General features: G+C 33.0%; 1 protein-coding gene and 1 long non-coding RNA gene across 5 annotated transcripts in view; one reads left to right on the top strand and one right to left on the bottom strand.

Moving 5' to 3' along the window:
* Window positions 1–12,784, top strand: part of LOC148130186 (uncharacterized) — a 39,099-nt gene that overhangs the window by 24,689 nt on the left and 1,626 nt on the right. The window contains exon 3 of the long non-coding RNA XR_015750065.1: window positions 12,356–12,462. This is a non-coding gene — a long non-coding RNA (uncharacterized LOC148130186). The remainder of the gene's footprint in view (window positions 1–12,355; window positions 12,463–12,784) is intronic.
* PPP1R12A (protein phosphatase 1 regulatory subunit 12A) overlaps window positions 1–12,784 on the bottom strand; it is a 106,872-nt gene that overhangs the window by 9,357 nt on the left and 84,731 nt on the right. For 3 of the 4 annotated variants that reach the window (XM_026667693.2, XM_026667692.2, XM_087968031.1), the window contains 8 exons: window positions 11,838–11,928; window positions 9,334–9,531; window positions 9,055–9,208; window positions 7,929–8,047; window positions 6,316–6,381; window positions 3,923–3,939; window positions 1,789–1,915; window positions 1,285–1,389 (listed from right to left, as the gene is read on the bottom strand). In XM_026667693.2, coding sequence (XP_026523478.1) covers window positions 1,285–1,389; window positions 1,789–1,915; window positions 3,923–3,939; window positions 6,316–6,381; window positions 7,929–8,047; window positions 9,055–9,208; window positions 9,334–9,531; window positions 11,838–11,928 — 877 coding nt within the window. Of the gene's footprint in view, window positions 1–1,284; window positions 1,390–1,788; window positions 1,916–3,922; window positions 3,940–6,315; window positions 6,382–7,928; window positions 8,048–8,657; window positions 8,728–9,054; window positions 9,209–9,333; window positions 9,532–11,837; window positions 11,929–12,784 lie in introns of those variants that run through there. The other variant, XM_087968030.1, reaches the window with a different exon arrangement.

Below are 12,784 nucleotides of genomic sequence, written 5' to 3' on the forward strand. Positions count from 1 at the left end.
GAGACAGCAAAATAGTAGAGAAAGAACTGGAGAAGATAACAAAATACAAAGTTCTGCAAACAGAAACAGAACGACTGTGACAAAAGAAAGCAAAGGTAGTATCAACAGTAATAGGCACCTTGGGTGCAATCCAAAACCACCGGAGCACCACTTGAACTCCATCCACATTGACAAATTCACCATCCATCAATTGCAAAAAGCAGCTTTACTCAGAACACCTTCTATCCTGCGACAATACCTATAACACTATCAAACATCCATATCTGCCTATCTCACGTTCTTGGGAAGGACTTGATAGATGGATAAAAATGCCAAATCCAGTCTGATCATCTGGCTGACTGTGCAATGAACCATAATAATAGAAATCATTTTCCAAAAGACCAAAATGTGCATATTAGGACCAAATGTTATGCATAACAAGAGCCTTCAGTGTAAAATTGACTACGGTCTAGTCAGTTTCAGGCAGAAGTACAAGCCCGCTGGAGGGTTCTAATCAACTAAGATCACAGAACTGAATTTATTAACTTGCAGTTAGCACTTTTTCAGGAAACAGTGGGCTGTGGAAAAGAACGGCTCAGGACAAGATGGGTTATTTAAACAATCTCTCCACCCTGGGAAGGGTAAAAATGGGTTAGGTACAGAACACTGCATGAGAAAAGTTTTATCTAAATGAAATGGCAGCAACCAGTGATCTTTGCAGCATGTCTTTCTCTGAGTCATATATTCACTTAGTAGCAACCAGTATCTGATTTAAGGAATGAATTGCCATCATTAAAGAAGGAGAGGGTTATTTCTCATCTTGTCTTCCATTTTTTCCCCAACTTTGTTGTTTTGAGATTACCAAAAAATGGTCTGTCCCAAGCATTCATCACCATGCATCCTTCATTAATTCCCTCAATCTTTAATCTGTAATAAACTCAATACATTTTCAGATTACATCCCTTCCTATGCCATGTGAATTTATAAACAGACTTATGAATAAACCACATACATAAAAGTAAAGCCATTTATAAGATTGCCTAATCATAAAAGGTATTTAACTGTGTATTTTGTTTCCAAACCAAACATTAAAAAGTTAGCATGGATATAACATACCATGCAAACAGAGTAAAGCTCACTTCAGCTTTTCTGATATGTTATATGTAATATACTGAATTACTCCTCCCTACCAAGCAAGCTTAAAGCAATACAGGATTTCATTAAAAATGTTGTTCATTGTACCGGTACTATTATATATTTGATTCTCTCTAATACATTTGCCAATGAAAGTTTAAATGTACAAACCTGGGTTGCCTTTTCCAATTGCAGCTTAAGGTCCGTTAATTCCATATTTGTATCATGCAACTGTGCTTTCAGTTTTTCATTTTCAGCTATAATCTGTTCATAAAGCTAAAAAGTATAGATTTTTAAATAAAGTATTGTTTCAAACTTGCAAGCTAATTCTATATTGCCTGAAACTAGAGTTTTTCCCAAAATAATTTACATAAAATACATTATTATTATGTAATAATAATTTAAATGGCAAGGACATTTTATATTAAGGATCCATAATTGGACCATATCATATTCTCTGCAATTCTCTTTATGATAAACAGTATGTGCAGTTCTCCCTTGTATCAAGTGAATGCTACCCCACAAATAACCAAATATTTTCCTTCCTCCAAATGTCCTTATTTTGATACAGTAATTTATTTAATTTGGAGACATATATGTGTATATCAAGTGATCTAGAATTATTTCAGAACAATAGAAAAGTTATGATGTGCTACTACTATCACAATCAAATACCTTTTTAAAGTCAGCTGTATCTTCTTTTTCTAGTTTACTGGTGTATAATTTGCGATCTTCCAAGTAACTATAACCGGTCCGTCCTAGTACTGAATCATAGCGATCTCCAGATGACCCTGTATCATATCTTTGAAATGAAAAGAGACAGTTTTGGTTTAATGGTTAAGGCACCAGGCTAGAACCCCAGGAGATGGTGACTATGAAGACTCTCAGTCATCCAGGTCATGGTTTTTCAGAGCTGAAGAAGCTTCTTGGATGAGAAATAAAATGTCTCCAAAGAAAAACCAGAAAGTCCAGTAGTCTCTTGAAAAAAGCACCTTTGTGAAAGGAGACTGCGAGGTCTAGTCCAGACTTATGCATGGAAGACGACTGGTGACTTTGGATAAAAATATTAATATTATGCTAATACCCACCTCAAGTCCTACAACCAAAAAAATTAATATCATTATAAAATGGCTAATTCACTGCTCTGAATTAAGGGTTGGATAAATTTAAATAATAATAAGATAGTAGTATTAGAGCGACATGATCTCCATAAAGGATGGCATGTTCTTTGTGGGACAAACATGAAAGGACCCATTCGTATTTTTACTGGCATCAAATTAGAGATTCATTAATAACAACATGGGGAAAAAGTGAGGAAGAAGCGCTATATCAAATTACCAGACTGGGTGTCACCAACGGAAGCAGTGAATTATTCCAATACAATAGAGAACAAAAAGAAAATTAGATACAAGGAACTATTGGACAATCAGGAGAATTTACAAACAACTGAAAAATTAAAAGAACAAGGTATAATTGTGGATTGGTGGCCATACATGCAGATAAAAACTAGATATAAAAAAGATATGGAGGAATTTGGAATAGAAAGGGAACCCCCAAAATTAGACCAAATTTTAATTGGTAAAGAAGAAAAAATTATCACTAGAACTTATAATTATTTATTCCGAGTAGAAATGGAGGAAGAAGTAGTTAAGGGCCCAATGATTGCCTGGGCACAAAATGTAGGTCATAGCATACAGCTAGAAGATTAGGAGAGAATTTGGACCAAGAACTGCAAATTAACGTTATCAACAGCATATAAAGAAAACCTACTTAAGATGTTTTATAGATGGCATTTGACACCGGTGAGATTGGCCAAAATATATCCTGATATGAAACCACAATGCTGGAAATGTAAGCTCACAGATGAAACATACTATCATATGTGGTGGAAATGCCCCAAAGTTAAAAAATATTGGGAAAAATTGAAAAAATGGATAAGAGAAATTACAGGGATATTGAATTTAAGGCAGAAGCTTTTGTGTTAGGGATGATTACTGGAAACCCAAAGAAACATATCCAATACATTGTGCAACATATATTAACAGCAGCAAGAATTGCCTATGCCCAAAGTTGGAAAATGGATGATGTACCTTCAGAAAATATGATAATAAATAAAATACTTGATTGTGCCGAGATGGACAGATTGACGAGAAAACTAAAAGGGAGAGAAGAGTCTGAGTTCTATGAGGTTTGAGAAATGTTATATATATGGTTAGATAAGAGAAACAAGGTTTGATATGGAGAAGAATTGTAAACATTGTATTTAAGTATATAAGTAAGGCTTGACACAGAACTGTTCAAATGTAAATTTTTATATGTATTTTGAAAATAAATAAATAAAAACCCAATTGCAACAACTCCCCTAAAAATCACGTTTTTTCCTATTGCTTCTTCCTTTGCTTCGAAATTTCATAATGCAAAATGCAATCCATTATCTAAGACTTATTAAAGATATAAAGTATCCAAGTATGTGTTGTATCAGACAACTATAGGTCTGACAACATTTGATAGCAATAATTAAAATCTTGATGAATTATGTATAATAAACTACTGTTATCAGATTTAATTAATCATTTTGCTTGGTACTAATAAAACATTTTATAATCCCTTGAAGATTATGGTCCTACAAGGCAAATATCTGTATTAGAGCATAATAATATTGCCATGTTTAAATTAGATGGATTTATTATAATATGCATAATTAAAGTTTGATGGAGTATATTTGTTTCCTTAAAGCTTGTATAGCATTACAATACATATAATAATTTTATACTATTTAATAAAGAAATCCAAATAGGAAAATGCATACCTTGAATGGCTGTCGCTCTGAAAAATGAAGAAACAAATTAAGTTTAGTATATTACACTTATATTTAATGAGAAAACATTAACATAGTGAAAAAAACACAACTTCTGAACCAGTTGAAAAAAATATAGATTCTATTAAACGTACCATTTAAGTAAGATTAACAAGGACTGTTTGAATGGTGGAAGAAAGTCTCTGGGATGCCCAGTGATATCTTTTTACTTAAAAAAATAATATAATAAAATACTTCTTGACTCATTTTTTTTCAGTTTTCCAATCCAAAGTTAGTTCGTCATATAGCTCAGAAAGTTACTATTTAAAGGACCTAGGTCCAAAGCATCTTTAAAGATCTAGAACTCTAGTGAACATGAACCGTTCCCGGTTAAATTCAACTCTGCATCTATTGTGATTTTTTTTCATGATAGTACGTATTGTAGTACTAAATAGCAATCGACAGGACACATGCCTGACAGACCCCAGTGTAGACAGGAAAACCCTGTATTTGAAGTTGAATTACTGGCATAGATATCTTTCTAAAGATTGAAGGTAGATTAATTCCATGGTAGGGTTTGCATTTATAGTGTCTTGCTCCCATCTGTTTGGTATTTGCTCTTATGTCCAAATCAATGAATTAGCAAGCAGGGTTGCCACAGCAAAGAGTCAGCCCCTGAATTAGTATTATTATTATATTTTTATCCTGTCTTTTAAAAATACATATTTTGATCAATTCAAGACAATAAATCTTAGTCATCAAATACAAATTGTTAAATTTTCTCTTGTCACAAGAAATGATTCTGGGTAGCATACATTCATTAATTAAAAGCTAGCTAGCTAGATAGATGATATAAAAAAAACCTAAAAATATAGGAGACAGGGAATATTAACTGCAATAGTAGAGCCATACCCAAAACTCCTGCCTTTTGTGCAAGTTGAGCTGACAGAGAGTATCTGGCCCAAAGTCACCCATCTGGCTTTTATGTCTAAGATAGACCTAGAAGTCCTAATCTCCTGGGTTCTAGGCAGTACTTAAACCAAGCTGGCTCTCAATCCTGTTTGTTTTTTTTACTCATTTATATTCTTTGGCATCATACCTAATTACATAAATTTGTGGTTTTAATTTAAATTTAATTTAAATTTTTTTGATGCTTTGGTACATTTCTTTCTAATATGTCCAGAAATACCACATGCCATGATAACTATGAAAGTTGTGATAATAAACATTTCGACTATGATGATGTATATCCATTAAATGGAATGAAGAGGCATATGCAGTATGTTTTGAATTTGAACTATCCACATTTCAGAGCCATCTTCATATTAAAAGTGCTTTGAACATGAAATTATTACATTTTAGTGTAATATTTGGTTTTAAACTTAAAATATTTTTCCAAGGCTTATTATCTCTTCGACATTCAAAATTAGGAGTTTCAATTCTGAAATGGGATATTTTCAATTTCAAGTGATTCAGTTCAGAACATTTTGTACATCCCTAAAACCTCTTCACAAGCTGTTCTAAGACACTATAATTCTGGTCCAGATGGTATGATAAGGATTGCCAACAAAAAGAAACAGGATAGAAGTATGTGAATTATGTTTTTTTTTTTTAAAAAGGAACATTCCTCCTGGGTCTTATATAGCCAAAAAAAAAATCCCATTTAACTTTTATCCCAGTCACATTTGACTACACTATTGATAAAATACTGTAGAGCTAGATATTTTGGTTGTCTGATATATTTGTTTAATTATCTTTTCTAATTTATGGGATATATATAATAATAATAATTGACCTCAGTTAACTCATTATCTACAATAGTTAGATTAAAATTAATCAATTAACCAATTATTCATAATAAAATTAGATTAAAAGAAAAGCAGAATACACATAGTTCGACTTACAATCACAACCAAAAATTTCTTTTGCTAATTGAGTTTTGCCCTATTTTACAATAGTTATTGCCACAGTTGTTAAGTGAATCACTGCAGTTGTTAATAATATGGTTGTTAAGTGATCTGGCTTCCCCATTGACTTTGTTGTCAGGTCACAAAAGATGATCACATGACCCCAGGGCACTGTAAATGTCATAAATGAGTCAATTGCCAAGCATGTGAATTTTGATCACATGACCAAGGGAATGCTACAATGGTTGCAAGTGTGAAAAATGGACATAACTCATTTTTTTCAGTTCCATTGTAATTTTTAAGAGTCATTAAGCAAACTGTTGTAAATCAAGGACCACCTGTACTTTCTTTGCAGTGCAAAACAATGCAAGTATGTCTATTCTGTTCATATACTGGTTTTGGCACAAATCTAAATGCAGGAGGAACTTTATTTGACTAACACTTTCGGAAAAATACAGGATTTCTAATGTAATTTAATGTAAGGAGAATAAAAATTACCTGTGCTTCTTTTTTATTTGTTCCCTCTTCTGAATCAGACAAATGTTCTTGTTCGTTTTCATCACTCTAACAGAGAAAATTCATTGTGATTAATTCACATTTTATCAGAGAAGAGGCTACTAAAATGGCTTGTTGTAACCTTATTTGTAACTTTTTCTAATATATTTTATTTCTGAAAAAAAATTTAAAATTTTCTCTTTTCTTGCTTGTAAGACAACTTTCAATATAATTTGCAAGCTTTTTAAAAATCTACACTCCCTTTTATGTACAGGTTGTGGGCATATTAGCACTATTCTAGATTTGCCATCTCACTTTTTTACAAGTCATATTTCTCCATTCTGATCATTATTATAACATTTGACATGATTTATTTTATCAGACATCTATTTTATAATTTAAATCCATTTTAATAAAATATACAATGTTATTCACTATTCAGTGAATTCTTATTATTCAGATTTCATTAACATTAGGATGTACTGTGTTGATTATTAGCAGAGTGGACATTTCTGCATGTCTAAATTTAATGTTCCATGCAGTTTTCAATGTGTCATTCAAATCTGGTTCGGACTGTTGGAAGACTCTCCTGAGCAGATATTTTAGGCATAAGGGAAACACAGCTGAGAAAATTGTGACACATGAATGCAGGATTTGATAGAGCACATAATAAATGTATATAAATGTTAATGTGATCCAAACTCATATTTAGAATTTTTGTTAATACATTTATAAGCAGCTCAGTTCTGTCCAAAAATTCTAACTTAACTGAGGATTTTCTATTGCACATAAATTTACTATACGATCTATAATCCATAATGAAAATAAATACCCTGTTTCTCCAACAATACAGCCTCCCCCAATAGGAAGTCCCAGCATGTTTTATAGGCATGAAATGAAATTAAGCCCCTCCCCCCAAATTAAGGCCTATATTAAAACATGCAAAATGGGGAGAATGGGGGGGGGGGGGGCTTGCCATTAGGAAGTACTTTTGTTGCACACCCGGATATGGTGCTGCCTGTGTTGACCTCGATACGAAGTGCCCCACCAACGCCGAGGTCAACATCCAAGCCGTCGCCGCCCGCCCGAAGATGCAAGGGGGGGAATTAAGTCACCCCCGAAAAGACAGCCTAGCCATTTTTTCAGGGCTCAAAAAAAATAAGACCCGGCCTTATTATATGAGAAACATGGTATATGTTCTGCCTAAACTTCAATCCAATAATTTGCAACAATTCATTCTTATCATTCTTATGTTACAACTAATACCACACCTTTTAGAACAACTTTTTATATTCTAAATAATGTTTTAAAGTCACACTTATTTAAGGCAATGGCTACTAACCAAATTAAACATTGCTTGAAAAATTGTATAATTTACAGCTTTGCTCATATAAGAACTATCATTTGCAAATAGATTGATGATCAATAGCTAAACTACTGTATAGATAGGAAATTGCTTACAGGACATAACCATCTTACTCTAAATATGGACATGACTAGCATAATGCATATTACATACAATTTATCATGTTGTAACATTTACTATAAAACATCTTACTCAGTCTTCTAAATTGTTTCAAAATGCATATTTAAGGATTAGCTTAATATAATCTCACATCTTGAGTCCAAAAAGAAACTCCTGTTGATCTTCGTTTTTCTCTTGGCCGCCGTCTTTCTCTTATTGATTTTGTTTGTGATTTATCTTCTTCCTTTTCTTCTTCCTTCTTGTCTGTTTCTAAATAAGCAGTAAACGTTAATGATTTAAAGTTGTTCTGAAAGCATTCTGATATAACATATAACCTTCTATTGCAGTTCCTGAAACCAAGACAACATCCAATTTTATGAAAGAATATTTAAATGTTTTTGATAAAAGAATATATAGTTTTTAACACCACATTGTTCTCATTATTTATAATTCTTCATTTCAGCCAATTCTATCTTCACAGTGAAATAATGTATATATTTAACCTTGGATATCAAAGTCTTAACATGTTTGCGTACATCATGACATTTACAAACACAAATTCATTAAAGCATCCAGAGCACACTTATTTAGATAAGTATTTGTTTAGCCAGAAGCATCAAGTTTTAGCGTGCAACAGACTCTTTGGAGAAAGATTTGCATTTAAGCTAGTTAGATTTGCTTTCTTTTCTATGCGGTTTTCACAAAATAATAAATATCCATTGGTACAAATAAATTTAAGATAATAACAAAATCAAATCTTAACTTTCAAATTGATTGTTCAGCTTCAAAATGCTTTTATTAACTTGTACAATAATTATTAAGCATGGCTGCACAAAGCACATTACATTCCTTTGCCATCATGCATTTTATAAGTGTCTTTACCCTTGAATTAATTTAAGAAATGATAAACATCCAGGTACTTGTTTATTTCAGTGTTCCAGTCTTCAGGGCTGAAAAATGAATCTATGTTAAGGTGACACAATATTTAGCTTCAGCCACAATCTAAAATGCTTTTTAAAAAAAAGTTCCCACCACTCGCCTGAATTAAAGTATGAAACCTATGGCACTTGATGGAAACTAGGAATAAATTTATATTTGATCTACTTGGACGCAATTAAAAATATTTTAACAAAAAAAAGTATTTAGCCTGTAATGCTGTAAGAAGATTTCTATATGCTTTATTAGTTAATAATTCATTAACCTCTCCGATAAACTTTTGAAGGACAGTTTACTGGTAATGAAAAGAAAGCAAGAAAAAGAAATAAAAGAAAATTTACCTCTCTCATTTTCTTTTGCTGTACTTCTTGAGTAAGCAGAAGTTATACCTATAATGCTATTTGGTCTATTCAATTGACTTGAAGAATTAGAAGAAGTAGCTAGTGAAGAAGTTGATGAAGCAGTTGAAGATGTAGTTCTATAACGATGATATGGCTTGTCAATAAAAAAAAATCAACATCAGTTTTGAAAATCAGAATAGGCACATTTATCAAAATCATTATCATATTGTTTTAGAATCATCATAATATTTATTTACACATTTTTAAAATATAAAATACCTCCTCTAATGTTCGTGCATATCTTTGCCTGTAATCATCATCTTTAGTTTCAGATTCTTTCTTTTCCTCCTGTTTTTCTTTGTCTTGTTTTTCTTTTTCTTCTTTTTCTTTTTCTTCATTTTCTTGTTCTCTAGTTCGTGTAGGACGATTTCTACCAATTGTTTTTTCAGCTTCCTGGAGATCAGTTAATGTAACACCCTAGAAAATAATCATCCTAATGTTAACTTATTGCCATTATACCATTTAATGTATTTTGATTTTCAAGCACTATTATGAAGTTTTTAATTAATTAGTGACATTCCAGGGATCTCTCTCTGACAGAAATACTAAATACGCCTATATTGCATAACAATTAAGGATACACATTTCTGAAAAATAGTAGAATGTCATTAATGGTACAAGATTAAAATCCTTTTCCTATTTTAATATAATTCATAAATATTCATCATTTGTGTTAATCCTATAATTTGTACACAGGCATATCTAGCTAAATTCAGAGAAACACTAATGTGAATATGAATAATGTTATTTAATTAGAACATCATGATTGATTTTACATGGCTTTTGTGATTTTTTATATTTTAATCTATTGTATTTACACTGCTCACGAGTCCAGCAATCATAGAATACAAATCAGTTAAAAGAGAGGTGTATGTCCTTAATCTAATTTTACGAAGGAAAACCCAAGGGAAGAGAAAAAAGTGGGTAGAAACTATGGAGGAGATCCCAATGAAAGACCGAAATATGCTTCTACCCTAGTAATAAGTTTAATAAGATTAATAATATTTAATTAAGACTAATAGAGAGCCAGTTTGGTCTAGTGGCTATGGTATCAGGCTAAAACCCTGCCTTAGACATGAAAGCAAGTTGTGTACTTTGAGCCAGTCACTTTCTCTTAGACAGGATTATTGTGGGGAAAATAGGAGGAGGAAGGAGTACTAGATATGATTGCCACGTTGAGTTATTTATTAAAAATAATAAAAATGGGATAAATATAAGGAAACAAATAAACCTGAAGTGAACTTAAGAAAAAAATATTCCTTTTCTCTGTGCTAAATCACATTGAATTCCCTTCACCTTCCATAGCCTGCTTGCTGACTGGTAAGCAGAGAGAAGAGGTACATAAAACTTGGAGACTTAGGCCTTGGTAGTTACCACTAATTCTTTTCATGGCAAAGCTCCCTTGCTCTGTCAAGGGCTTCTAACGTGGGGGACCAAAAGGCAACTTCCTTTCTTTACCTTATCTTCTAATTTTATCTAAAGGCTTTCAGTGGTTATGTGGCCAGGAAGCAAATCTCCAAATGTCATCATACAAAAAAAGCAAGTTTAATGAAATTACAGAAAATAAGCATAATTTTCCTGCTAATTTTAAAGAAAAGAAGGATCATATTAAAATTATTACAATCTCTCTTCAATGATACCCCTACCACAGGCAGCTGGTAAGAAAAGTAATTCAAACAGCAAAACAAACACAATACAAAATATTGACAAAATGGAGCGCAGCCAGGATACAAATCAAGTGTTTCAAAACACAATTATAACTATTTACTCTAGCTATTCCCTCCTGCTCCAAATTCCCTTATGAAGTTTTTTTTTTTTTTAACCACATCAGTACTTAGCCAATTTCATTATTTTTCTTTTAGTTTGCAAATGCATCCTTTTCTATAATTGGGTAAAATATCAGCAACTATTGAAATTAAGGCAACATTTTAAAAAAAAGATGATTAAAATTTTGTTTAAAAAATGTGATTAATATGGTAAGACAAATACAGTAGGAGAGTATAAATGTAGCTGAGACTTGAACTATGGAGTCCTTGATGCTTTCTGAGCTTGTTTGTTAGCTTGCAGACTTTTTTGTGATCAGTCCAGATCAGGGATGTCAAACTCGATTTTAGTGAGGGCCGGATCAGGGTGTGTTTGACCTTGGAGGGCTGGGGGTGGGAGTGACCATGGTGGGCGTGGCCAGTTTGACATCACTCGTGTTGGGATGGGCACCTGTGGTGGCCAACTGTTAAGGCAGGACTTCCCTGAGACCCCCCTCACTCTCATTATAATCTCCTTCCTTCCCTTCTTTTTCCTTCCATCTTCATTCTTTCTTCTTCCTTCCCCCCTTCCTTATTTTTCCTTCCACGTGCGCCCCCCCGAGCTTCATTTTTGGTGGCAGAGGCACCGTGGGCCAATCCTTTGTTGTTTCCAGGACAGCCCCACGGGCCATATCTGAGCACCTTGCGGGCCAGATTCGGCCCAAGGGCCTTGAGTTTGACACTCCTGGTCTAGACAGTATCTTCAGTGCTGTGCAGTGTAATGAACATATTATCTATCCTGATAATGAAATGTCTATGGGAAAACAACAAAGCTCAGACAGCCTCAAGGACTTCACAAACAGCACATTTCCAGATCACTATAAAATTCCATCACTTCTTTATATACTGTATATTTTGCCAGGAATTAAAAAATACAAATCACACAATACCACCATTTGTGAGATAGTTAGATTGCTGTACCTGTGTGGATCTTCTGGATTGCCTAGCTTGTCTTGATCTAGCTTTTCTTTGGGATTCTGATTCTTCATCCCGAACTGGAGTGAGGTATGACCTGAAATGAAAGATCAATTATAAAATAATTGAACTTTTAGATAACACACACATACAACACACACACGGATGCACAATTCCTTAAATTTCTTGGTTAAATAGTGCTAAGGCTGCAAATGCCTATGTTGCATTTCTAATTCTTTAATTAGACTTGAAAGGATGTTTGCATGATCATTAAGCACACACACTTAGCTCGACACACTATTTTTATCCCTAAGTACTATGAAAATAATTCACAGGTCCTCAACTTACAATCACAAATAAGACCAGAATTTCTATTGTTAAGTAACGCAATTGTTAAGTGAGTCACACCCAATTTTACTAACTTTTTGCCATAGTTGTTAAATGAGTCACCTGCAGTTAGTTAATAACATGGTTGTTAAGCGAATCTGATTCTCCATTGACTTTATTTTTTGGAAACTGCCTAGGAAAGTCACAAATGGCGATCACATGACCTTGTGATACTGCAACCATGATAAGTACATGCCAAACACCTGAATTTTGAACACATGACCGTGGGGAAGCTGCAACAGTTGTAAGTATGTGTACTGGTTTTAAATCACTTTTTTCAGTGCTGTTTTGATTTCAAACAGTTGTTAAATGTATGGTTATAAGTCAAGGTTATCTGGTATATATAATTACCAGCTAACTTTAAATTGTGATATCATCGTTCAGTCTTATAAGACACCTACAACACATTATTTTTAAAAAAATAAAAAATACTTTGAAAATTAGAAACTTAAATTGGTTATTTGATTCGGTGAAATGTTCATGTGCATCTTGACATGCCAGTGAGAGTGATGAACAAATCAAATGCCTAGATTTTAAAGTTACTTGCTTTTTAAGCCCTTCTTTTA

Source organism: Notechis scutatus, chromosome 6, assembly GCF_049901735.1.
Source record: "Notechis scutatus isolate UNSWTSFEM ecotype Mainland chromosome 6, rNotScu1.2, whole genome shotgun sequence".
Lineage (NCBI taxonomy): Eukaryota > Metazoa > Chordata > Lepidosauria > Squamata > Elapidae > Notechis > Notechis scutatus.